The sequence below is a fragment of the Rhinoderma darwinii genome, chromosome 2, assembly GCF_050947455.1.
Source record: "Rhinoderma darwinii isolate aRhiDar2 chromosome 2, aRhiDar2.hap1, whole genome shotgun sequence".
NCBI lineage: Eukaryota > Metazoa > Chordata > Amphibia > Anura > Rhinodermatidae > Rhinoderma > Rhinoderma darwinii.
In genome coordinates this window covers 111,451,955-111,479,627 of record NC_134688.1, presented here as the reverse complement: position 1 = coordinate 111,479,627, position 27,673 = coordinate 111,451,955, and the positions used below count along the sequence as shown (strand labels likewise).

Below are 27,673 nucleotides of genomic sequence, written 5' to 3'. Positions count from 1 at the left end.
ATCCATTATCGGTCACTCTGTCTACAGTGCACATATCCACAACTCATACAGAAGTACTAACATCCTTATATCAGAGTAAATCCCAAGCATGACAGTAACTGTAGTTGGATCTGATGCACAAATGGAAAAACTCGGATGCTGTATAAAATCCCTGAAAAAACCTATTAGATGGCTAAAAGCGTTCTGATGATTGCGACAAAAATACGCTCCAATTTTCCAACCAAAGTTTTTGTAAACCTTTTTATATGTGCTTTAAATTCCAGAAACAAATTTTATTTTTCCCCTAGGAAACCAACTAATGTTCATTTTTACTGCATTCCATGTCTAGAAAAAAGAAAGACCAACCCCACAATCCCCATCAATGGAATATGTACTCTCGCCTTGCAGTGCTTATAGTAGCAGGCAAATCTCATACATTCATCTGAATACTCCCGCATTTACACCTGTGCGCCACCCATGAAACTTCATTTTTTCTGACTAATTCTAAAGCAACGTGAATGGATCATTTACCAGCTAAAGTTTTCCAGGCACACAAATAATGCATTTAACAGGCGAAGCAAACAAGTAATGAAAAGATTACAAGTACTGTAGCAAGTAATGTGAAGCTCCTTCCAAGTCTGAAGATCTACAGAGTACTTGACAGGCTGCAAAACAGAGAGAAATTAAAAAAAGGAGAAGGTAGGGAGGTCGGTGGAGGGGAACTTACATGAGGTCAACACAAAAATCAATATTAAAGTCACTATATGCAGCTATAATACAAAGTAGGATCAGTTCATGGTTTTTTTTTGCTTCTTTTCTTGTTTGTCGGTTGAGAATGCGCGGTCCCCAGAAGATGCGATCCTTTACGGTGCCGCCAAGAGTAGTCTGTGTGTGTTTGTTGGAAGCGTTAAAAAGAACAAACAAAAAAAGAAAACCCACAGTAGTGCAGTTAGCAGGGAGATCTCCGAGGGCTGAGTGGTGTGGAAGGTGGAAGGGGAAGCCACTCGCTATGTTTCCATGTGTGTGCGGTTATCCATTGGTGATGGGGGAGGAGGGGGTGCAGAAGGGAAAGTTTTGGCAGAAGAGCGAGGTGCTGGAAAGGTGTTAAGTTGTATTTCTGGAGGGGTGGAAGGGCAGGTTATAATCTTATCTTGATTCCCCATCTCTCTCCAGTCTCCGGTATTAATTGCTGCAGCACTGGCTCCTGTTCTGCTGCGTCTGCTCATGTAGATCCACACCCCGGCTCCGGCCAGCTGCCGCACTTGTATTCTGGGGCTCATTTTTTGGTAGCTTCTTAGCTGTGAAAAATGAAAATTTTTTTTTGATTAAGACATATGATTTACAAATACACAAATCCTATTGAAATATAAAAGTAAACCAGATCACCGGCCTCGATAAATGCAGTCCTTATCACACGGTATCTACTCCATGCAAGGAAGTGGCACCACAAGGTTTAGCAAGAGTTCACAACGTAGAAGGTAAATTCAGCATCAGGCAGTCATTAAATCCATATCTTTATTTGGAAACAGGGAGTAAAAAACCAGCAGATACAACCGCTTCCACTTTCAGGCAAAGTGCCCTTAACCATAGCAACTTCTGTGAATCGGGGAATAGGTGTATCTGCTGGTTCTTACTCCCTGTTTCCAAATAAAGATATGGATTTTTCTACTACCTGGTGCCAAATTATCCTTATACGTTGTAAACTATGGAAATTTACCAACAAAGCATTAGAAGAGGGCATAGTTTCGAAAGAACAGTGCCATGCTTTTTTTATTTCTCTTTTTTAAATGACTAGTGAAACGGTCACGGTTGCGTTTTGCATTTCGGGTGCAGTCACACACGGCAAATTTTGGTACAATAATTTTCTGCGGCTGAAAAATCAGTTCCGTTCTTCTAAATAGAACTTGCAGAAATCCATGTACCTGCTGCAGAATCAACCACATTTAGATGGATTTTCAGTAGCAGAAAATGCTGCAATAAATCTGCTGCTTGTGACTGCACTTAGGCCCTGTTCAAACGGAGGAATTTTTGCAGCAGAATCTGCTGCAAAATTCCACCTCCCATTCATTTCAATGGGAGTCGGGCGTTTTTTTCCCACTAGCTGATTTTTTTCAGTTCGCTGATAGAAGAAGCGTCCTGCCCGATCTTCAGGCGGATTCCGCCCAAACCTCCCATTAAAGTGAACGGAAGTAGGAATAATTCTGCAGCGGGACCTGCCAAGTAATATCCACCGTGTGAAAATAGCCTTAGACTTTTGCTTATATGGGTTACATCTTGCTTTCACAGCAATCATATAGTGTTAAGGAAGCTGGCCACACAGGATGGAAACTATTGGCTTAATGAGATGATTGGGAAATTAATCACACTTAGATAGCCAGCAATCGAGTGCTTCTGGCAAGGGGGATGACACACGTAGTGGTGGCCGTATGCAATCGAAAACCACACCCACGTTACAAACTGATAGTTAATGGTACATTAAAGAAGTTTTTCCAATAAGCACAGTATAGGTGATAAACGCTTGATCGCTAGGGGCTACACCACTGGCACCCCAACTGATTACTAAAACAATTCAATGTCTATAGGGCCAACGGAGACAGCGGAGTACATTTTGCCTTGCTCCTTGCGGAGCACTGTAGAAGCATCTATGGTCAGAGCAAGAGAGAGAGCGCAAGCGAGAGCAAGAGAGAGAGCGCAAGCGAGAGCAAGAGAGAGAGCGCAAGCGAGAGCACGAGAGAGCGCAAGCGAGAGCACGAGAGAGCGCAAGCGAGAGCACGAGAGAGCGCAAGCGAGAGCACGAGAGAGCGCAAGCGAGAGCACGAGAGAGCGCAAGCGAGAGCACGAGAGAGCGCAAGCGAGAGCACGAGAGAGCGCAAGCGAGAGCACGAGAGAGCGCAAGCGAGAGCACGAGAGAGCGCAAGCGAGAGAACGAGAGAGCGCAAGCGAGAGAACGAGAGAGCGCAAGCGAGAGCACGAGAGAGCGCAAGCGAGAGAACGAGAGAGCGCAAGCGAGAGAACGAGAGAGCGCAAGCGAGAGAACGAGAGAGCGCAAGCGAGAGCACGAGAGAGCGCAAGCGAGAGCACGAGAGAGCGCAAGCGAGAGCACGAGAGAGCGCAAGCGAGAGCACGAGAGAGCGCAAGCGAGAGCACGAGAGAGCGCAAGCGAGAGAACGAGAGAGCGCAAGCGAGAGCACGAGAGAGCGCAAGCGAGAGAACGAGAGAGCGCAAGCGAGAGAACGAGAGAGCGCAAGCGAGAGAACGAGAGAGCGCAAGCGAGAGCACGAGAGAGCGCAAGCGAGAGCACGAGAGAGCGCAAGCGAGAGCACGAGAGAGCGCAAGCGAGAGCACGAGAGAGCGCAAGCGAGAGCACGAGAGAGCGCAAGCGAGAGCACGAGAGAGCGCAAGCGAGAGCACGAGAGAGCGCAGACAAAGTGCACAGGTTTGTGCATTGAGAGATTGCGTGGGGGAGAAATCATATGCTTTACAGGGAACACTCACTGAACTCTGAACTGGGTAGCCCATCAAGAAGGTTTTACTAAGAAACTCCTATCCATTTGTCCCTATTCTGAATGAGCCAGGTTTACTTTACAATAGTTTTCTGCATGTCGGCCCTCAGCTATAAAACAATGCAGCGGTCAGCCTCAGTATTGAGCATTTAGGCTTTGTTACTTTGAACTACCACAAAGTTTATAAAAGAAAATAAAAAGAAACATGTGCAGGTTATTCTATGTGCACTACAAAGTTCAGTCACTACCATTGTATTATAATGTGACGCAGACACGAGAGGTGAGAGATCTCAAGTACGAGGTGAATAAACTAACTAAGTTATTGCTCCCCAACCCAACTGCACCTTTACATTTGTGGGTTAATTGTTCTTTTATGACCAATATGACTATTTTCTCTGAAAAATTCACATTTATACGTCTAGAACATGTATATGCAAGAAGTAAAACGGCCTGCCGAGTAATGAAATGTAATGGCTTACGTAGCATTGAATGTCTGTATATTATAGCAGTTCTATATCGATCGCTGCCCAGAAGATACGGACAGAAAATTAGAGCATTAATGTGACAATGTGCCCCACAGTCACCAAAACCTAGACAGGAGAGACTGTGTACAGTAACCCCAAGTGTCACAGCAAGCCCCCCTCAGCTTCTCCAGTAGTCAAAGTAGCCCAACGCACTTCCTCAATAGTTACTGCATATAGCGTCCTGCGTTAGTCTCTAATAATGGAGGTCCACCAAGCGCTATCATTATACACTATATGGACAAAAGTATTCGGACACCTACAGGAGCATTTATTACATCCCATTATAAATTCATAGGCATTAACATGGAGTTGGTCACCCGTTCACAGCTAAAACAGTGTCCACTTTTCTAGGAAGGCTTTCTAAAAGATTTTGGATTGTGTCTGTGGGAATTTTTTCCCAATACCCAGAAAAGCATTTATGAGGTCAGACACTGATGTTGGACGAAAGGGTCTGGCTCGTAATCGCAGTTCTAGTTGGCATTTCAAACCCAGACTTGTCCATCGGACTGCCAGATAAAGTAGCATGATTTGTCACTTCACAGAACGGAGACCAGTGGCAGCGTGCACTACAACACCCCATCCAACGCTTGGCCTTGTGCTTGGTGATATAAGACAGGCATGATGCTGCTCGGCCATGGAAACCCATGCTATGAAGCTCCCGGCGCATAGTTTTTGTGCAGATGTTAATGCCAGAGGAGGTTTGGAGCTCTGCAGTAGAGTCAGCAGAGCATTGGCGACTTTTATGCACTATGCACCCCAGAACTCGGTGACCCTGCTCTGTTACTTTACATGGTCTGCCACTTTGTGGCTGAGCTCCTGTGGTTCCTAAACGCTACCATTTTGCAAGAACACCACTCACAGTTCATTGTGGAACATCTACGAGGGAAGAAATTTAAGGAACGGATTTGTTGCAGCGGTAGCGTCCTATTTCAGGACAACGCTGGAATTCAGTGAGCTCTTTAGAACGACCCATTTGATCACTGTCTGTAAAGGCAGACTGCATGGCGGAGTGCTGGATTTTATACATCCGTGGCAATGGGACTGAAGGAAACACCTGAATTCAATGATTAGAGCGGTGACCCAATACTTTTCCCCATATAATGTATGACAGCCGCTGTGTAGTTTCTGTGCCCGGCAGGAGAAGTCGGTGACTGCTTCTACAGAGATGATGCTTGAAGAGAGCAGTGACCGCATCCAGCACCAGGTGGCAGCACCAGACTGTCAAATGCATGAAGGGGACGGAGCAAAATACATTTTCCAGGGCTGATTTTGCCCAGTGCAGAGACCAGTGTGGTCACATTGTATATTGCAGAATTGCTGGTAGCCATATTATATCCATCTGAATTCCGCATTTCCAAGCTACTATTTTAGCAATCATTGCAATAACATTTTCTATGCAGGTAATCATCATCTCTAATAGGATCCAATCATTTCTGACGACTCACTGAGGTGATCAACATTCTCCGATGGATTACAGTACTTTAGATTAGTAACTTGAGTATCTCATGGACATTTCCATCAGTACATTCATTTTACATACGCTGCAGTTTTGGAATGAAATTTCGATCATAGCTCCATATCTACTGTAAATGTCGGAAGAGCAATGCTTACGAATACCGCTAAAGAGTAGCAATGTATGCACCATCATTTTTTGATCTACGGTAAAAATCATTGACCTGTGTAAACAATCCGATACTGCAACATGTAAATCTAGCCTTACAGATATAGGAAGGCGATGGCTAATACGGTGTTAAATACGAGAAGCCATGCTTCTTTATCTTGGTGATAAGAATTCCTTTATGACAACCTGTCACTTATGCAAGAAGTTATCGGGGACTCAGTTTACATAGAATTATTAGGTAAGAAAGATAAGCTATTGTCAGCAAACAATAAATCACAAAGCAATTTAACTTTACCTATTGCAAGAAACAGGTCATTGACATTCATGGCGGTCTTGGCGGATGTTTCCATAAATAACAGACTGTTGTCATCTGCATACGCCTGGGCTTCCTGCAAGACAGAACAAAGTGCGGGTCAAATTCTAAGATCAATGACTGAGGTTAAGTGAGAAAGTGGAAGGAAAAAGCATTGAACTTACAAATTGTAACATATTGACCTGTTATCAGAGGCAATATAGAGTATTAGTATCGATTAGAGAACTCATTTAACAGATGGTCTACGTCTGTAACGAACAATAAAAGGAGGAGAGGCCTTGGTGCTAGAAGATAAAGCCAATATGGCTGGCACACCGGGCAATAAACCAATAAATGCCTGATAATATCACACTACAGTAAGAGTAAAATCTTGGTCGGTTACAAAGCAAGATTATCACAACATACGAGCGCTGAACCCCCTTCAATACAGCTGATCGGCAGGGGTCCTGGGGAGTTGGACCTCAAGCATTAATTTCCAATGAAAAAACACCTGTGGGGGCAAAATGCTCACTACATCCCTTAAAATGCCCTGAGGGGTGTAGTTTCCAAAATGGGGGGGTCACTAATTGGGGGTTTGTTTTACTATTTGACCTCAGAGCCCTGCCATTGTGGGCCAATGCTGTAAAAATCACCAAAATAGACCTCAAATGCGCATGGTGCTCTTCACTTCTGAGCCCTGTCATATGGCAAAAGATAAATGCCTTGAGGGGTGTAGTTTCTAAAATGGGGTCACTGCTTCCACTGTACTCTGGTACCTCAGGGGTTTTGCAAATGTGACATGGTGCCCAAAAACCAAACCAGTATAATCTGCATGCCAAATAGCGCTCCTGCCTTTCTAAGCCCTGTCGTGTGTCCAAACAGCAGTTTATGACCATGTGTGGGGTATTGCCGTACTCTGGAGAAATTGCCTTACAAATGTTGGGGTAATTTTTCTCCTTTATCCCTTGTGAAAATTAAAAAATTCAACATTTTAGTGGAAAAAAAGTTGATATTCATTTTCACGGCCTAATTCCAATAAATTCTGCGAAAGACCTCTGCTCACTATACCCCTAGATAGATTCCTTAAGGGGTGGTTTCCAAAATGGGGTTACTTTTGGGGGGTTTCCAGTTTTGGCCCTTCAGGGGCTTTGCAAATGCAACTTGGCACCCGAAAACCATTCCAGCTAAATTTCAGCTCCAAAAGCCAATTGCTTCTTCCCTTCTAAGGCCTGCTGTGGGTACAAACAGCAGTTTATGACCACATATGGGGTATTGCTGTAATCGGGAGAAATTGCTTTTCAAATGTTCCAGTGCTTTTTCTCCTTTTTCCTTGTAAAAATGTAAAACGTCCACGTTTTATCAGAAAAATTTTTGGGGAATTTCACAGCATAATTCTACTAAATTCAGCAAAACATTTGTACGGTCAAAATGCTCACTATACACTAGGGATGCACGGTGCATCGAAACTCAGATACCGTTTATCCCCAAATGGTTAGATACCGTTGTTTCATGTATTTCGATACTAAGCTGTGCGGCCGCACAGCTCAGTATAGTAACACATGAATGTATGAGAGCGGGGCTGCGGCTGTGTGATACAGTCAGTGCCGCGCTCCTGAGTCCTGACAAGTGCACACAGTCAGGATGATGCGATGCGGCCAGCGCTGCACTAATGAGCAGCAACACTGAAGTCAGAACATGGCGGGCGCACTGCAAAACACCCCCATGTTCTGTCTTCTGTGCCTGCGCCGCCGCTCATTAGTGCAGCGCCGGCCACATCACCTCATGCTGACCGCGCGCGCACTTGTCAGGAGCTGGGCAATGGTTGTATTACACAGCCGGAGCCCCGCTCTATAACGGCGGAGATCAGAGAAACCTCTCCTCTCCACTGCTATTCCCCTGAATGCTGTGATCATAGCGGACTGCAGCATTCAGGAGAAAATGAGAAGGGGGGATGCCCCTGGATCGCATCACAGGGAATTCCTGTGATGCGATCGAGGGCCATACCATATATGGCCAGATAGCCCAGGGTCTATTGAAGGACCCCAGGGCTGTCTTACCATATTTCCCGTTAGGGAATACTTATGTCCTAACAGCCTGTGTACTATACGTACACAGGCTAATGTACTGGCATATATCGGATATATGCCAGTACATTAAAGTTTAAAAATAAAGTAAAAACAAAGTAATATTAAAATGTAAAAAAATATATACATACCCCTTTTTTTTTTACAATAAACATTAAAATAAGTTTCAATACATAAAACATACACATTCGGTATTGGCGCGGCCGTAATAACCTGCACAACTATTTTTTTGGATCATTTATGATGTGTACGCTGTTTAAAAAAATAAAATAAAAACTTCTTTAGCTTATAATGTAAGGCACGAGGTGTGCCTCACATTAATAGTAATTAACCTCATCATGTACCTTACACATTATGACTGAGAAACATAATGGGGTTAATTACTATTAATGTGAGGCACAATTCATCATCACACCTACCGCCTCACATCACAAAATGGAAGAACTTTTTTTTTTTTTTTTTTTACTACTATTGGCAAAGTATCGTTTTGGTATCGAAATCGCAATACTACACGAAGTATCGGTATCGAAGTCCAAATTCTGGTATCGTGACATCCCATCCCTACTATACACCTCGATAAATTCCTTCAGGGGTGTAGTTTCCCAAATGGGGCCATTTTTGGTATGTTTCCACTGATTTGGTCCCGCAGGGGTTTGCAAACGTGACATGACGCTGCACACCATTCCAGCAAAATTTGAGCTCCAGAAGCTGAACAGCGCTCCTTCCCTTCTGAGCCCTGCCGTGTGTCCAAACAGGCGTTTATTACCACATATGGGGAATTGCCCTGCTCAGAAGAGTTTGCTCCACAAATGTTGGGGTGCTTTTTCCCCTTTGTGGTTTGTGAAAATGAAAGAATCGGAACTAAAAGTACATTTTATTAGAAAAACTTTGACTTTCATTTTCACTGAATAATTTCACTAAATTCAGCCAAAAACCTGTGGGGTCAAAATGCTCACAATACCCCTCAATAAATTCCTTGAGGGGGTGTAGTTTGCAAAATGGTGTCTTGGGGGGGGGGGGGGGGTTTCCAATGTTTTGACACCACAGACCTCTTCAAACCGGACATGGTGCATAAAATATATCCTAATAAAAAGGAGGCCCCAAAATCCATTGGTGCTCCTTTGCTTCTGAGGCCTGTGTTTCAGTCCATTAGCACACTAGGGCCACATGTGGGATATTTCTAAAAACTGCAGAATTTGGGCAATAAATGTGGAGTTATGTTTCTCTGGCAACACCTTCTGTGTTCCAGGAAAAAAATGTAACAGAATAAAACAAGATTTTCTGTAAAAATAAATAAAATAAAATTTGTAAATTTCACCTCCACTTTAATGCCTGTGAAACGCCTAAAGGGTTAAGAAACTTTCTAAATGCTGTTTTCAATACATTGAGAGGGTGCAGTTTTAAAAATTGGGTGATTTATAGGGGGTTTCTAATATATAGGGCCCTCAAAGCCACTTCAGAACTTAACAGGTCCCTTAAAAAAAAAATTAGAAAAAAAAAAACGCTTTGGAAATTTTATTGAAAATAGGAGACATTGCTGCTAAAGTTCTAAGCCTTGTAACATCCTAGAAAAATAAAGAGATGTTCAGAAAACTATGCAAACATAGTAGAAAGATGGGAAATGTTAACTAGTAACTATTTTGTGTGGTATGACGATCTGTCTTACCAGCAGTAACATTTAAACTTAGAAAAATGCATTTGAAATTTCTCACTAAATGTTAGTATTTTTCACAAATAAACACTGAATGTATCGACCAAATTTTACCACTAACTTAAAGTACAGTGTGTCACGAGAAAATCGCAGAATCGCTTGAAAAAATAAAATCATTCCAGCGTTATTACAACTTAAAGTGACGTCCAAAACAGGCTGTGTCCTTAAGGGGTTAAATAAAGACTTTGTTTTATAGTGGACTCACTTCGTACTCAACCATGCGTTTGTTAGTGAGGTCAGCCTTGTTGCCAGCAAGGGCTATAACAATGTTTGGACTTGCTTGTCTCTGCAGCTCTTTAACCCATGTCTTTGCTCTAGCAAACGTCTCCTGCAATGAGATAAGCAAAAGTGAGTAACGATACCATCTTTACAAAGTTTGAATACCATTTTTTCTATCATTTTTAAAAGGGTTTATTTTGTATCTTCTTATGTCTATCTATTTAAAAATAAAAGTATATGACAGTTTTCACATGTGCTGACCTCTAGTGGCTAAACAGGCTGCATTGTAGACTGATTCAAGGAAAAACAATTAATTTTACAGCCCACTGTAGCGACAGTAGAAAACACACACACACACACGGCGCAAGTAGACAGACACAGAGCAGAATGAAGGGACAGGGTTATTTGGGGAAGACTGGTGACCTCACTGCTCAGGACTCGTCCTGACACCACTGACTCAACCGTAAAGCAACTCTCTACTGCTGTAAAGAGATGGGAGCAGTTTTATTGAGCACTACAAGCATCATTTAAAATAAAATATAAAAAGGCTGCAGTAAAGAAAAAAACTGACCACTAATACTAATAACACTAAAAACGGTTTTTAAAGTATAATATATAAAAAAAAAATTAGTGCAGGACTTTGCAAAATAATAGTTTCCAATATACTTTAGCCTATACAACAGCACAGAGCGGCAAAATACTGCTGAGTGACTGAGCTGTAAGACTTTTTTCATTTTTGATAAATGAGGCCCATTGTGTCATGTGTGGTGAAGTTGTAGCACATCAAAGGTGATATGGACACTGGGCATACATCCAGGCTGAACGTCAGAATACATAGTCTAGCAGATGTCAAGTTTACTTTGGATAATGAAGGCAAAAGTTGTGCAGTTCATGATCACCTTCGCTAATATTTTCTTAAATTTGGTTTGTGGTCGTCTCTTTCAGGTCAGGGAATTTTTTGGGCTCTTTTTTTAAAGAAGAGTTTTTGTGCGAAGGACTTTTTACACAGACAAATATTGGCCGGAAATAGGAGCGCTGATCAATGATCCAGTGCGTCAGTTGGCTAGATCGTTAGTGCCATTCTCAAGCAGCAACGCTGGTTAACGAATGGACATGAACGATCATTAATGTGATCGTTTGTTCCCATGCATTTGCATCATGTCGCCAGCACATCTTCCGGTTTACACAGGGACACGAGCTGCCGACTAGCGACCATTTTTTTAGAAGCATAAAAGATGTGATCGGATTATCTATATGCTCGTTCATCGGCTGTTCGGTGGCCTATTCACACAGGGCAGTAATCAGGAACGAGCGTTCATATGAACACTCGTATGGCCAATCTTTGGCTTGTGTAAATGGCCTTCAACCCAGTTTTCCTGGTAGACAGTTTGGATAAAAAATACCCACGTACAAGTAGTTTTCAGGATCATACTTATAAAAAGGCAACCTAGGCCACATTCAGACGTCCTGCATACTATCAGTGTAAATTCCGTACCAAAAACCTGCAGCATTTAACACATGCAGGTTTTGCAGAGGATTCGTGGCTGGGAAAGTGTTGACTCCGGCCTCGTTTACATCTGCGTTGGGGTCCCGTTCTGACGTTCCGTCTGAGCTTTCTGTCAGAACGGGACACTGAACAGACGGAAACCTCTGGTTTCGGTTTGTGTCAGTTTGTGTCTGTTCAGGGTCCCGTTTTGACGGAAAGCTCCGATGGAACCCAAACGCAGATGTGAACGAGGCCTAACCCTTGTAGTAAACGTCTTGTGTTTTAGAAATACCTCCTCTAATCTCATGTATCAAACAAAAAAAAAAAAACAAAAAAAAAGGAAGGAGCTCTTAGAAAAAGACAATGCCTTCCTGCCATTCCTACCAAAGCATGACGACTTATTACCTGGTTGGTGATGTCATACACCACAATTGCAGCTTGTGCTCCCCGATAGTACATGGGTGCCAGGCTATGATATCGTTCTTGCCCTGCTGTATCCCAGATCTCAAATTTTACCGTTGTGTCATCCAGACAAACAGACTGTGTAAGAAATGCAGCTACAAAAAGGAGGCACAAAAATAACAAAATGGGATTAGGAAAAATGGGAAAAGGAAAGAAAACTATGACATATTATAAATTATATAGCTGTAGGATAAAATTCGGCATCTTTTACTGTGTATGAGTGCCAATCCAGGTCACCTACCTCCAATTGTGCTTTCCTGAAATTCATGAAACTGTCCTTTGACAAAGCGTAACACCAGACTTGACTTGCCGACTGCAGATTCACCCAGTAATACCAACTTAAACTGACAGATCTTACTGGCCTGAGACTGACCGTTCGGCCTTGCTGTTCCTCTCCCGGCCATTTCCTCAAAACAAAATTACAAGGAACGCTCCAGAGGATGGAGAACTGCACGGGACCTTCTTGGGCTTATGCTGATGTGAGACAGAAGTTGCGGACAAAGGCAGAATCTACAAAACATGAAAAATGACCCCGCTTAATCTTACCATTTAACAGTCTACAGATAAAAAATATTTATGCATTACTCAATAACGCATTGGGTGGATGGAGTGTAGATAAAAGAGAACAGTTTGGATAGGTCAACCGATGAGAATTAGTGCACATAATAAAGCAGTGCCGGGAAGAAGAAAAATTATCCTAAAAGTCCTAAATTAGATCTATTCTTTCAGATTTATATTAGACCCTGGTTCACATCTTTGTGTAAAAAGTTCTCTCAAAATAGTTTCTGGAAGATTTTTGTCTGCACACGACCACATTACGTTTCGGTGTTGCACTAAACCGTAATAGGGCACCAATAGAGCTGCATGAGGCCTACTGTACCTCCGTATGCATCCCCCCTCCGTTTGCAAACACGGTTAGGTGAAAAATAGCATTAATGTGAGTCGAATAGACTGACGTAGGGCCCATGCAGAAACACCGTAGAATTCGGGGATTTAGAGGGGTCATGGGACCGAACGACGACCCTGGACAGAGGAGCTAACTTTAAAATAAGGCTACCGGTACGAGAATAAATGTCACTACTTTTCACCTAACCGAGTGTGCATACAATTCCAGGAGAGTTCCCTGGAGTGCTGGCGCTGCTTAAAAACCTCCTGTGCACGGCTCCGAAAATTATACGTGAATGTCTACGTGTAATTTCCAGCTGGACTTCATACCTTCGATGCTTAATTTCATTTAGGAATAATTCTAACAAAACATATTGGAGGAAGGATTTTCAAAACTAGTGCAAAGGAAAAAGTGGTGCAGTTGCCAATAGTACCGGTTTGCAGAGCTAATTTCTTGAAATGTGCAATCGGATCGCGGAGTAGTTTTTCTACTTGTCCTTAGCGCTGCAGTTAGAGATTTATCAAAACTAGTGCAAACAACAAGAGTACGATTGTTCCGGAGTCGGATATACTCCGCATTGTTATTTTGATGTCAGGCAGCAAGTGTAACGGACACTTCAACCATTCCTCCACTGTTGCCAATAAATGAGATTGGAAAAGTTAATCCTTCTTGTCCTGTGACCAGTGCGGTCAGGTCAACGTCACATGTCTGGGATCTTATTTCTAGTTATACTCATAAAGCTTGGATTTTTGTGACAAATTTAAGCAGTCATTCTGAATACTTGAAACAAAAGCCCATATGTATTATAGGGCATCTCTGTTTTGGACAATCCCTGCTTGTTAGAAGGGTCCCTTAACAATAAGACGATCATAAAGTGTTCCCCTGCTGGGACCCTCAGTGATCAAATGTAATCTGTGAGGAAACCTGTCAGTAAGTGCTTCAATTTCCTTGCAGCGCCACCACAGGGGAAACTAAGCATTACACAGTGCCCATTCACATCAATGGGTTGTTTGTGTCATGCAGAACAGGACAGGTCCTACAGAGCAAGAGACTCTCTGTTACTGCTCTTTATTCTGAACACGAGTTGTAGATCACGAACAGGGGCCCCCTCTAACTCAGAATTCCCTGGGTATATGAAAATAGGTTTTTCGAAATTGGACAACGCAGTTAAGCAGCTTACTACAGATATTAGCATAAACTGCGCCAAAAATAGACACAAACTGTGATGTGCAACGAATTTGCGGTTAAATCTTTGACTTTTGTTATGGTTTGCAAAATTTGGAAAGTGACGAGGAAGTTAGCGAATTCTCCATGGAGATGTCGTTTATTCCGCATTTATTAACAAAACTATGTGAAAATTTTTGCCACAAATCTATGCCTGCTCAAATAGTTCAAAATTTACAGAGAGACCTGAATCTTAATAAATTTGGTGCAAATCACTTCAACTATCCCCATTACTTACACTAGTGTAAGATATGCCAGTCTTAGGGTATCCACATACAGTGCAGATTTTGCAGCGGATTTCATCCCCTTCTACACTGAAAAGGGTGCAACCTGCAGTCAACACCCAGAATATGAGCAGGCTGCAGATTTGAAAATTCTGAGAATGCTTTGATTTGAGTGTGGAAAATGTTCAGCAGCATTGATGACATTTTTTAAATCTCTGCAGATATTCTTCCCGCAAATCCGGACAGTAAATTTGCTACGTGTACAGGGGCCTACTTATGTGTGGCCTGAAGTATCGCAATTATTTTTTAGACTAAAGCCCTGTCACATAGACAAAGATTTAAAACATAACATTCTGGCTACTTGCAGCCGCCACTAGAGGGAGCTTACTGCATACTGTTATACATTCAACCAAATGATAAGTTCCTACGCTGCCTTTACTGGCTGTTGCAGGTAGCCACATCCTAGAGAACATAATTTTTTCTAAATGCAACGGTCAGTCCACGGTCTAGTGCAAGCGCAGCCGTCGGTCAGTCCACGGTCTAGTGCAAGCGCAGCCGTCGGTCAGTCCACGGTCTAGTGCAAGCGCAGCCGTCGGTCAGTCCACGGTCTAGTGCAAGCGCAGCCGTCGGTCAGTCCACGGTCTAGTGCAAGCGCAGCCGTCGGTCAGTCCACGGTCTAGTGCAAGCGCAGCCGTCGGTCAGTCCACGGTCCAGTGCAAGCGCAGCCGTCGGTCAGTCCACGGTCCAGTGCAAGCGCAGCCGTCGGTCAGTCCACGGTCCAGTGCAAGCGCAGCCGTCGGTCAGTCCACGGTCCAGTGCAAGCGCAGCCGTCGGTCAGTCCACGGTCCAGTGCAAGCGCAGCCGTCGGTCAGTCCACGGTCCAGTGCAAGCGCAGCCGTCGGTCAGTCCACGGTCTAGTGCAAGCGCAGCCGTCGGTCAGTCCACGGTCCAGTGCAAGCGCAGCCGTCGGTCAGTCCACGGTCTAGTGCAAGCGCAGCCGTCGGTCAGTCCACGGTCTAGTGCAAGCGCAGCCGTCGGTCAGTCCACGGTCTAGTGCAAGCGCAGCCGTCGGTCAGTCCACGGTCTAGTGCAAGCGCAGCCGTCGGTCAGTCCACGGTCTAGTGCAAGCGCAGCCGTCGGTCAGTCCACGGTCTAGTGCAAGCGCAGCCGTCGGTCAGTCCACGGTCTAGTGTAAGCGCAGCCGTCGGTCAGTCCACGGTCTAGTGTAAGCCCAGCCGTCGGTCAGTCCATAGAATAGTATAAATGGGGCTTTAGGTTAAAGGGGTTTTTCGAGATTTAATGACTGTGTTAATGCTTGTAATTTATAAATGTAAATACATTTGTAATATACTTACATTTTCCAAAGTGGCCCTGTTTCCAGATCCTGCTGTCGGGAACTTGACGGGTGACGTCACTCTCTGCCGCTTTGTTGATCTTGAATTCTTTGCCGGGAATAAGACACGTCACTTGTGACATGGTGTATATCAGCTTGTTCTGCTTCACAGCCCGTAACGCGCATGCGCTGTCCCTGCTATTCTCGCGGTCCCTTCTGTTCTCAAGATAACAGCAGGGGCCGGGCATGCGCGTTACAACAGAACAAGCCGATATACACCACGTCACAAGTGACGTGTCGTATACCCGGAAAATAATCCAGATCAACAAAGCGGCCAGAGCCAGTGCAGAGAGTGACGTCACCCGTCAAGTTCCCCACGGCAGGATCTGGAAACGGGGCCACTTTGTGTTAATGCATGTAATTTATAAATGTAAATACATTTGTAATATACTTACATTTTCCAAAGTCATTAAATCTCGGAAAACTCCTTTAAGCAGAAACCTCCCACTGCTTCACCTACAGCAGAATCCAAACAATATTAAACCAAAACCCTTTACAAGAAACTGGACAGCTGAGAAAATAAAATGCAGTCTGGGTGCCTACATCACACGCGGTCCTGGTCTGGTCAGATATTTAGGCTCTGTTCACATTAGCATCATGGCTTCTGTTTATAACGTGGCAGTGACAGTTATTCCAGATAACTTTCCAACAGATCCTGAGACCCCCATTGACATATTGGGGTTCTGGTATTTTGGAAGGCATGAATATCGCAGCAGACTGACGGGAAGAGGAAAAAAACCCACGGCAGTGAAAAAGTCATAAAAAGATAGGGGCTTTACAGTACATTTACTATACATGACTAGAGTGACAGCTAGTGGATATTGGACAACTACAAATGTTCTTATATCTTCATATAACAAAGTGACTTCTGAAAGATAATGTAACCGTAAGTAAGACGTCAGTGTTGATGCAGAGACCTCCCAATGAAGATATGTCAGAAAAATAAGTGGTAATACGAAGGCTAGACATAGCGCTCTGAGTGCGGCTGAGAAATGCGCCAACTAGAACATCCACAAAAAAAAAGATTTAAAAAAAAAACTAGAAATGAGTTATTGGTGCCATTATTTTGCATATTTTAGACCTCCCGTGTATGGGACATTTCCATGGGTGAAGTAGAAATACAGATTGTAAAGCAGTTAATACACAATGGAGCTATAGAAACTACAACAGCTATTCCCTAAACGAGCATTTTAGAAAGTATTATGGAAGTGGATTGGTATGATCTGATGTCGGACAGGATAGTCCCGTTACCTTCCAAGCAGGCCCTAGAACTCCCTGCTGTTCATCCTATAAACTTCACACAGCACAGAATCAAAGGTTCTACAGAAAATATGGTAAGAACGTCCCCGTCACCCAGTTGTAGCCGGGATTAGAATCCGGTTTGCTCGTGTAACTAAACGCACACTCACTCTCCCCCTCTCTCCAGCTCTTGTCAGAGAGTGAAGGAAAGACTGACCTCGCGAGAGATCACACAGCACAAGCCGCTCTGACACTGTCCGTACCTGATTGGCCAGTGTCGGAGCGCTAAGTATCACGCCACCCTGCCCTTTCCATGAAAAGAAATGCCCCACTGACAGTACAGGGTATAATTTACATATCGGGCACCAAATATAACAGCACCTATATCCTAAAAACGGAGGAGGCTAGACAGGTAGTTTAAAGTGCCCCAGGGTCTGCGCAGCAGCGCCTAGAACACGGTGCACTCAGCTGCACATGTATGGGCCAGTGAAAGGTTCTCTTTAAAGAGGCTCTGTCACCACATTAGAAGTGCCCTATCTCCTACATAAGGAGATGGGCGCTGTAATGTAGGTGACAGCAGTGCTTTTTATTTAGAAAAACAATCTATTTTTACCACGTTATGAGCGATTTTAGCTTTATGCTAATTACTTTCTTAATGCCCAACTGGGCGTGTTTTTACTTTAAATGAATGGAGAGCAATGTATGATGCCGATTGGTCAGCGTCATACACTCCTCTGTACAACGCCCACTTGGTCTAGTCAGCGCATAGTGACACTGCGTTGTTCACTATGTGCTGTCTTATACTGACACATTAACGTTACTGAAGTGTTTAGACAGTGAATAGACATCACCTCCAGCCAGGACAGGATGTCTATTCACAATCCCGACACTTTGCTAACGTTTCTGTGGTACTTACAGCAGAGAAAGCGCAATCTCGCAAGATCACGCTGTAAATGACAGGTTACAGGGAGCTTACGCTTTGCTCTGCTGTAAGTACCACAGAAATGTTAGCGAAGTGTCGGGATTGTGAAGAGACATCCCGTCCTGGCTGGAAGAAATGTCTATTCACTGTCTAAACACTTCAGTAACGTTAATGTGTCAGTATAAGACAGCACATAGCGAACAACGCAGTGTCACTATGCGCGGAGTAAATGAATGGAGAGAAGTGTATGACGCGGATTGTCACTGATTGGTCAGTCATACACTTCTCTCCACAACGCCCACTTGGTCTAAAAGTAAAAACACACCCAGTTGGGCATTAAGAAACTAATTAGCATAAATCTAAAATCGCTAACAACGTGGTAAAAATTGATTGTTTTTCCTAAATAAAAAGCACTGCTGTTACCTACATTATAGCGCCGATCTCGTTATGTAGGAGATAGGGCACTTATAATGTGGTGACAGAGCCTCTTTAAAGAGGCTCTGTCACCACATTATAAGTGGCCTATCTTGTACATGATGTTATCGGCGCTGTAATGTAGATAACAGCAGTGTTTTTTATTTAGAAAAACGATCAATTTTGACGGAGTTATGACCTATATTAGCTTTATGCTAATGAGTTTCTCAATGGACAACTGGGTGTGTTTTACTATATGACCAAGTGGGCGTTGTGGAGAGAAGTGTATGACGCTGACCAATCAGTGACCAATCCGCGTCATACACTTCTCTCCATGCATTTACACAGCACATAGTGATATAGCTATATCGCTATGTGCAGCTACATACACAAACACTAACATTACTGCAGTGTCCTAATAATGAATATACATTACCTCCAGCCAGGACGGGATGTGTATTCAGAATCCTGACCACTTCTCTGTGATTTACAGCATAGCACTGCGAGATCTCGCTGTAAATGACAGTTTACAGCGTAATCTCGCGAGACTACGCCTGCTATGATGTAAATTGTGAATTTCGTTTTTGGTTTTTTTTCCGATTAATTGCCCAGCCCTAATATGCTCTATATATCAAGACCCCAGATGAAGATTAAAAAAACGGCATAACCTCGTAAGAAAAAAACCTTAGTAATGAAATTGAAGGGTCTCATCTCTCACATTTAGGCCTCATTTACACGAGCGTGTGCGTTTTGCGCGCGCAAAAAACGCTGCGTTTTGCGCGCGCAAAAGGCACTTGGCAGCTCCGTGTGTCATCCGTGTATGATGCGCGGCTGCGTGATTTTCGCGCAGCCGCCATCATAGAGATGAGGCTAGTCGACGCCCGTCACTGTCCAAGGTGCTGAAAGAGCTAACTGATCGGCAGTAACTCTTTCAGCACCCTCGACAGTGAATGCCGATCACAATATACACCAACCTGTGAATAAAAAAAGATGTTCAAACTTACCATGAACTGCCTGCTTCCTCCAGTCCGGTCTCCCGGCCGTTGCCTTGGTGACGCGTCCCTCTCTCGTCATCCGGCCCCACCTCCCAGGATGACGCCGCAGTCCATGAGACCGCTGCAGCCTGTGATTGGCTGCAGCCTGTGCTTGGCCTGTGATTGGCTGCAGCTGTCACTTGGACTTAACTGTCATCCCGGGAGGTCGGACCGGAGTTATCGGTAAGTCAGAACGTCTTTTTTTTTTTACAGGTTCATGGATTTTCGGAGCGGAAGTCACTGTCCATGGTGCTGAACCAGTTTAACGCTTTCAGCACCGTGGACAGAGACTGTCTCCTGACGTCGCGTACCCGAACATTTTTTACCGGTTTCGGTCAAAACGAGTTTTGCCGAACCCGGTGAAGTTCGGTGCGCTCATCTCGAATTTGACACTCCGTTTGGATGTTTGTAACCAGAAAAGCACGTGGTGCTTTTCTGTTTACATTCAGGAGTTTGACAGCTCTTGCGTGATTTTCGCGCATGCAACGCAGGACCGTCAGTGTGGCATGCGTTGTTTTCACGCACCCATTGAAGTCAATGGGTGCGTGTTGCGTGAAAAACGCAAGAATATAGAACATGTCGTGAGTTTTACGCAACGCACTCACGCTGCGCAAAATTCACGCATCGTCTAAACAGCCCCATAGACTATTATAGGTGCGTACGACACGCGTGAAAAGCACGCGCGTCGCACGCGCGTATAATACGCTCGTGTAAATGAGGCCTTACACAGGATGCGCCAGGTGCGTTCGGCTCATTCTATAATAGCTGTGCACAGGCGTTGCCACCACTCCATGGAGCTTAATGGGGAAAGAATACACTTTAAAATCAGCAAACAGGGGTGATAGCAGCCCCTTCTCCAGATAGAGGAGGCTCCTGGAGTTGGGACCCACGCCTATTAGGTATTTATGGCATATCCTGTGGATAAAGATGTAAGATGGGAATACCCCTGTAGGACTCCCACCCCTCGTTTATTACTTTCACCCTGCACCCCGCTCTGTTTTTTATCTCTTTGCCATCATGTAGAAAGTACTGGTTTAATAAACAGGACAGGAAGGACATAGATACAATCAGCAAACCGGACCAAGGATCAGATTACACGAAGGACAGAAATATTGTTGTGTGTTTTTTGTTTGTTTTTTTATAAGAATACCAAACTACACACATCCAAAACTAAAATAAAAAATGGTGTGAATAGAATAATTTCATTCAGTATTAACCCTTTCACGACCAAGGACGAAAATGAACGTCATGGTCGGCTGCTAGTTCCCGCACCAGGACGTTCATTTTCGTCAGTATTTAAAACTGTCACTCTGTGTAAACACAGAGTGACAGACCCGCGCTGACAGCTGTCCTAGACAGCTGACATATCAGTCTCGCCGGACATTGCTTTCGGCAATTAAGCCCTTAAGTGCGGCGACGGATTGCCGTCGCCGCATTTAAGTGGTTTGAAGCACATCGGCAGCCCCCACGAAGTGATCGTGGGGGCTACCGATGCTTGTCGTGGCAATCCGAGGTCAGATAATGACCTCCGGGTTGCCATGTACGGAAGCCTCGGAGGAGCAGCCTCCGGCCGGTCCTCCTCGGCTTCCTGTCAGAGTGACAGTTACGTCACAATGACAGTTAGAGTACATTACACTACGTGTGTAGTGTAATGTACTCTAGCAGCGATCAAAGCTGCAAGTCTAAGTGTCCCCTAGTGGGACAAGTAAAAAAATAAATAAAAAGGTTTTAAAAAAAGTGTCAAAATAGAAGTTAAGTGATATAAACATGAACTGCTTTTTTTTCCTATAATAAGACTTTTATTATAGAAAAAAAATGAACACGTTAAAAAAGTACACATATGTGGTATCACCGCGTTCATAACGACCCCAACTATAAAACTGTAATGTTATTTTTCCCGCACGATGAACACCGCAAAAAAAAATGACAGAATCACAATTTTTTTGGTCACCACCGCTCCCTAAATAAAGAATAAAAAGTGATCAAAAAGTCGCATGTACCCAAAAATAGTACCAATAAAAACTTCAATCCGTCCCGCAAAAAACAAGCCCTTACACAGCTTTTTTGACTAAAAAATAAAAAAAATATGTCTCTCAGAATATGGTGACACAGAATTTTTTTTTATTTTTTATAAATAAGTCATTTTATTGTGCAAACGCTAAAAAAAAAGGACCAAACCTATAAACATATGGTATCGCCGTAATCGTACCGACCCGCAGAATAAAGTAAAAATGTAATTTATAGCGTACGGTGAGCGCCGCAAAAAGAAAACCTGAAAAATGGTGTCAGAATTCCTGTTTTTTGCTCAGGATTGCAAAAAAATGGAATAAAATGTGATAAAAAATTTAAAAAAATAAAAAAAAACAAAAAACACCCGTACCCCAAAATGGTACCAATGAAAACTACAGATTGTCCCGCAACAAATAAGGCCTGACACAGCTCCGGTGGTGAAAAAATAAAAAAGTTCTGGCTCTAAGAATATAACGATGCAAAATGTGCAGAGTGTCCAAAAGTGGATAAGATCGGGCGCCATTTATCAGTGCGACACCGGCCACATATCTATGAAATATTATTTCTTTACCCCATTATTATACCCTCTTATTATGCCTGATGTAGTCCGCACAGATTACATATACCCCCAAATTATAAACTGAAATACCAGCAAAACCCCAAACAAAACTACTGCCAAGCAAAATCTGCGCTCCAAAAGCAAAATGGCGTCCCTCCCTTCTGAGCCCTGCAGCGTGCCCAAGCAGCAGTTTGCGCCCACACATATATGGCGTCGCCATACCCGAGAGAACCCGCTTAACGTTTTATGAGGTATTTGTCTTCTGTGGCACAAACTGGGCGCAACATATTATGCACTAAAATGGCATATCGGTGGAAAATTGCAATATTCACTTTGAACCATCCGCTGTGCATTAACCCCTTTGCACACTATGACTTAAAGAGGCTCTGTCACCAGATTTTGCAACCCCTATCTGCTATTGCAGCAGATAGGCGCTGCAATGTAGATTACAGTAACGTTTTTATTTTTTAAAAACGAGCATTTTTGGCCAAGTTATGACCATTTTCGTATTTATGCAAATGAGGCTTGCAAAAGTACAACTGGGCGTGTTGAAAAGTAAAAGTACAACTGGGCGTGTATTATGTGCGTACATCGGGGCGTTTTTACTACTTTTACTAGCTGGGCGCTCTGATGAGAAGTATCATACACTTCTCTTCACAACGCCCAGCTTCTGGCAGTGCAGACACAGCCGTGTTCTCCAGAGATCACGCTGTGACGTCACTCACAGGTCCTGCATCGTGTCAGACGAGCGAGGACACATCGGCACCAGAGGCTACAGATGATTCTGCAGCAGCATCGGCGTTTGCAGGTAAGTCGATGTAGCTACTTACCTGCAAACGCTGATGCTGCTGCAGAATCAACTGTAGCCTCTGGTGCCGATGTGGCCGACACGATGCAGGACCTGTGAGTGACGTCACAGATCTGCACTGCCAGAAGCTGGGCGTTGTGAAGAGAAGTGGATGATACTTCTATACACAACGCCCAGCTAGTAAAAGTAGTAAACACGCCCCGATGTACGCACATAATACACGCCCAGTTGTACTTTTACTTTTCAACACGCCCAGTTGTACTTTTGCAAGCCTCATTTGCATAAATACGAAAATGGTCATAACTTGGCCAAAAATGCTTGTTTTTTTAAAATAAAAACGTTACTGTAATCTACATTGCAGCGCCGATCTGCTGTAATAGCAGATAGGGGTTGCAAAATCTGGTGACAGAGCCTCTTTAATTGCCCGTCATGGTGCGGCGGTTGATGTATGGAGCCGGCTCACGTGCTGAGCCCGCTCCATAAGCTGCGGGTGTCGGCTGTGTATTACAGCAGGCCCCCTCGGTACTAACGGACAGGTACAGAGATCGCTCTGTTACAGAAGCCTGTAAGAATAACAATATACTGCAATACATTAGTATTGCAGTATATTGTACCAGCGATCCAATGATCGCTGGATCAAGTCCCCTAAGGGGATTGATTAATAAAATGTGTAGAAGAATTATAGTTATTAGTAGTGAGAATTTTTTTTTTTAAAGTTAAAAAAACAAACAAACACCTTTTCGCATTTTTCTTCTAAAGTAATGTAAAAAAATGAACAAAATTGGTATCGCTACGTCCGTAAAAGTCCGAACTATTACAATATACCATTATTTAATTTGCACAGTGCACACCTTAAAAAAATGTAATGATTGAAACCGCCAAAATCGGTTTTTTTTTTCACCTTGGCTCTAAAAAAAAAATTTAAAACAACTTTTTAATCACTTTTTATGTACCAAAAAATGGTACCAATAAAAACTGCAGCTCCTCCCGCAAGAAATAAGCCCTCACACCACTCTATTGATGGAAGAATAAAAAAAGTTATGGCTCTTGGAAAGCGGAGAGTGAAAATCTAAAATATGAAAGCAAAAAATGGATCAGTCCTGAAAGGGTTAATTCACTTCTAATGAAAAAATGTATGCCCACATGTGGGGTATTTCCGTACTCAGGAGAAATTGCTTTATAAAAATGGTTGTTTTTTTCCTCCTTTATCCATTGTGAAAATGCAACATTTTAGTGGAAAAAATGTTGATATTAATTTTCGCGCCATAATTCTAATAAACTCTGCAAAAGACCCGTGGGGTGTAAATGCTCACTATACCCCTAGAAAAATTCCTTGAAGGTTTTTCCAAAATGGGGTCACTATTGGGGGGTTTCCACTGTTTTGGTCCCTCCAGTGCATTGCAAATGCGACATTGCACCGAAAACCATTCCAGCAAAATCATAAATCCAAATGGCGCTCCTTCACTTCTGAGCCCTGCTGTGGGTCCAAACAGCAGTTTATTACCACATATGGGGTATTGTCGTAATCGGGAGACATTGCTTTACAAATGTTGGGGTGCATTTTCTTCGTTATTCCTTGTAAATAATAAAAATTTCTATGTTGTTTCAGAAAAAAAGTACATTTTAATTACAATTTTAATTTAATTTTACAGACTAATTCCAATATATTTAGCGAAAAACCTGTGTGGTCTAAATACCTTAAGGGGTCTAGTTTTCGAAATGGGGTCGTTTATGGGGAGTTTCTATCGTTCTGGCATCTCAAAGCCTCTCCAAATGTACAGTGGGGTCTAAAACATTTTCAAGCAAAATATGAGTCCTGAAAGCCTCCGGTTGCTCCCTTCCTTTTGGGCCCTGCCGTGTGTCCAGGCAGCGCATTAGGGCCACAATGTGGGTATTTTTGAAAACAGGAGAAAGAGGGTGATAGATTTTTGGGTGTGTTTCTTCATTCTCATGTTCGCTTTACAAAGAAATTGGTCTTCAAACTGATACTTTTATGAAAAAAAGCGATTTTTTTTGTTCACCTGCTATGTATTCAATTTAACAAGAAACTGTGGGGTCAAAATACTTACTATACCCCTAGATAAATACCTTAAGGGGTCTAGTTTTCTAAATGGGGTCATTTGTGGGGGTTTCCATCACTCTGAGACCTATGAGCCTCTGAAAACCTGGCCTGGCGCAGGAAAACAAAATGTACTTCAAAATTTATAAAATTATTATTCAATTTGTAAGTCGTCTAAATTGCTTAAAATTTATTTTATTTTTTCAAAAGTGCTGCCAAAATAGAGTAAAGAGATAGAAATATATATTTAATTAAAAAATTGTACAGTATGTGTGTACATATGTGACATATTGCAGTTAAAAATAGGGAAAAATGGTAATTTTTACAACATTTCTTCCATTTTTCTATTTTTTAATTAATTTCCGCAAATCGTATCAGTCTACTTTTACCACTAAAATAAAGTACAACATGTGACGAAAAAAACAATGTCAAAATTACTTGGATATTCAAAACTTTCACAGAGTTATTCTCTGATAAAGTCAGACATACCAGATTTAACAAATCTGGCTTGGTCATTAAGGTACAAACAGGCCCGGTCATTAAGGGGTTAAGCTATGTTCGTAAAGGTACACAACGTATCTGTCCTCGCAGTCGCAGGGAATTCTGGCTGAAAAACCGCCTCAAATTGTGGTGAAGATATTTCGGATGGAATGTCCGCTGCGGGAAACTGCATGTTTACAAAAACAAAAAACACCATCCTGCAGACCGGCCTCCTGGGCTGACGCTTAATCCCATGTGACCGCTGCAGCCTGTGATTGGCTGCAGCAGTCACATGGGATGATATGTCATCCCAGGAGTTCGGCCTGGATGAAGAAGCACAGAATTCTGGGTAAGTATTTATTTATTTTCTGTTTAATTTTTTTTGCGGCGGAATCGCAGCATTCCCGCGGGGAGTCTGGGACACCTAGCACCATACATAACTATGATGAGAAGTCGGCCCTGGCCACTGGATTTTGAAGGAAAGAACCAAGATCAGGAAAGGAAACTTGAAGCATTTTATATACAGACTTGCAGGCTCTGTCCGTGGCTGACAAACAGTGGCCTTAACCCCATGGGAGATAATATGGCTGCCAGGAGGAACCTCACTTATCAGGAGAATGAGGAACACCTGACCCCACCCCCCCTATCCGACAAGCCAAGGTGGCCAGCAGTGGCTGCATATACAGTGGGCAGAGACCACATGGAGAGCTGGTGATACAACTGCAAAGCGCTCTCCAGTGAGGTCCAAGAACAACAAAGTGCAATCTTTACCCACTGCAGTTGAAGTCGTAATATTTGATCTTAGGGCATGTTCCACAGCGCTAAAAAAACAAAACACAATTGTTCTTGGTTTCTTTTTACGTGTTTTGTGCGCGCTTTCTGCCTGTATTTTAGCGCATAATTAGGACTCCCATTGACTATGGGAACACTTGGCGCATTTTTGGCGCGTTTTACACGTCAAACAATTGAGCTGACACTTTCTGGCGACATGGTTTTTTAAAATAAACATGTATGTACTAACCGCGCGCTTTCCGATTTATATAAATGGGAAGGGTAATCAAGCGTTTTTTGACACGTATTTCTTTATGCGCAAAAATACGCGTCAAATACACGCCGTGTGAACAGGACCTTACAAGTAACATTTTTTTTTCTTCCTAGACTTAAAGGGGTTTTATAGTCTCTAAAAATTGATAGCCTATCCTCAGGATAGGCCATCAATAGCTGTGGGTCAGGGTCCGGCTCCCAGGACCCCAGCCGATCATCTGTTTTGAAGGTACGAGCGCTGCTTCCCCTTCATTTCTACTTGCTCACTGCAACGATTCAGTGAGCAAATAGAAATGAAGGGGAAGCAGCGTTCATACGAGCAGCGCACCTCCTTCAAAACCTCCTTCAAAACAGCCGATTGGCGGGAGTCCGACCAATCAGCTGTTGATGGATAGGCCATAGATTTTTAGGGACTGGAAAACCCCTTTACACTGCAATTATTTTCCATCCGGTCTGAAATATTATTGCCACAAATTTTACGAAGTGACTGTCCAGCAGAGCATAAAAATACTAAACAAGTGAGGACCTATAGGCGACGCTTGCCTACTATTTTTTTCCTCAATGCTTGCCTGCTTTTTAGCTCAGATCCATTAAGGCAGAACCGACTACAGATCAGCTACTCTGCCTGCAAGGTGTCTGTGGTAGTCTGAGACACACCTCCTGTCTCCTCATTGGTTCAGGCTGCTGCTCACCCCACCCCTCTCAGCATTGATCGACAATCTGCTGTGCATACATAGCAGCCAGCCGTCAATCACTGTGTAGAGGCGGGGGAGCGCTCCACTTTAATAAATACACCAGACTGATAACTAGGAGTTCAGTGTATTCTTTGATGGCTCCTATTAGCCAACAGAACACTAGTTTTGGCTAATAGAAGGGCCCCGTACCTGCAATACGCTGCCCTCACCTAGGGGAGTACATTGAGGGGTCAGATCTGCTTTACAGAACAGTATGATCGCAGAGAAAGGTCACTCGGGTTTCTGTAGAGGATTGTGGTCTGCTGAAGACACTGGGACAATGACAATAGGATGTATAGCTGTAGATCACCTGAGCTGTGACCATCAGTCATCCTGCCAGGCCTAGCACAGCACGATGTGCCCTATAAACGAGCGCTGCACAGGACGCAGCACACACATCCCTATGACTCGTGGATACAAGCTCATCTTATATTATACGTACTGAGGGCGAGATATCACACACAGCGTCACAGCTACGATGGATTATTAGGAAGGGCCTTGTACTCGGACACACTTGTTATCCACCTCATCCGCCGGAAATTACCTTATAACGAAAGAGACCGAGTCCAAGACCCAAGTGGTCACCGCTCCTGCTGCGCCTTGCCGAACCGTAGATGTTGGATTCCGGGGGCCTAAAGGACCTTCCTTGACATCACAGTCATGTGACCGGGATCAGATGACGTCACTGCCACATGTGACTAGTCTGGCCAGAGGGCGGAGTTGTGGAAGTGACAGGATGCGTTGTATAAAGTCTAGTTTACG

At 43.5% G+C, this 27,673-nt stretch overlaps 1 protein-coding gene across 1 annotated transcript; it reads right to left on the bottom strand.

The window, feature by feature from the left end:
* Positions 1-226: 226 nt before the first annotated feature.
* RAB5B (RAB5B, member RAS oncogene family) lies at positions 227-27,673 on the bottom strand. The gene is made up of 6 exons (XM_075852122.1): positions 27,456-27,673; positions 12,123-12,391; positions 11,825-11,976; positions 9,920-10,042; positions 5,923-6,016; positions 227-1,277 (listed from the first exon to the last, which is right to left on the bottom strand). The coding sequence occupies exons 2-6, from the start codon at positions 12,283-12,285 to the stop codon at positions 1,162-1,164; spliced, it is 648 nt and encodes a 215-aa protein (XP_075708237.1). The 5' UTR covers positions 12,286-12,391; positions 27,456-27,673; the 3' UTR covers positions 227-1,161.

Bases quoted from the DNA above. Each gene is read 5' to 3' on its own strand.
- RAB5B (XM_075852122.1), bottom strand. From the start codon at position 12,285: ATGGCCGGGAGAGGAACAGCAAGGCCGAACGGTCAGTCTCAGGCCAGT. The intron at 6,017-9,919 runs GTGAGTCCACTA...TCTGTCTTGCAG, and splicing joins AACGCATGGTTGAGTACGAA to GAAGCCCAGGCGTATGCAGA. The intron at 1,278-5,922 runs GTAAAGTTAAAT...CATTTTTCACAG, and splicing joins TGACCTGTTTCTTGCAATAG to CTAAGAAGCTACCAAAAAAT.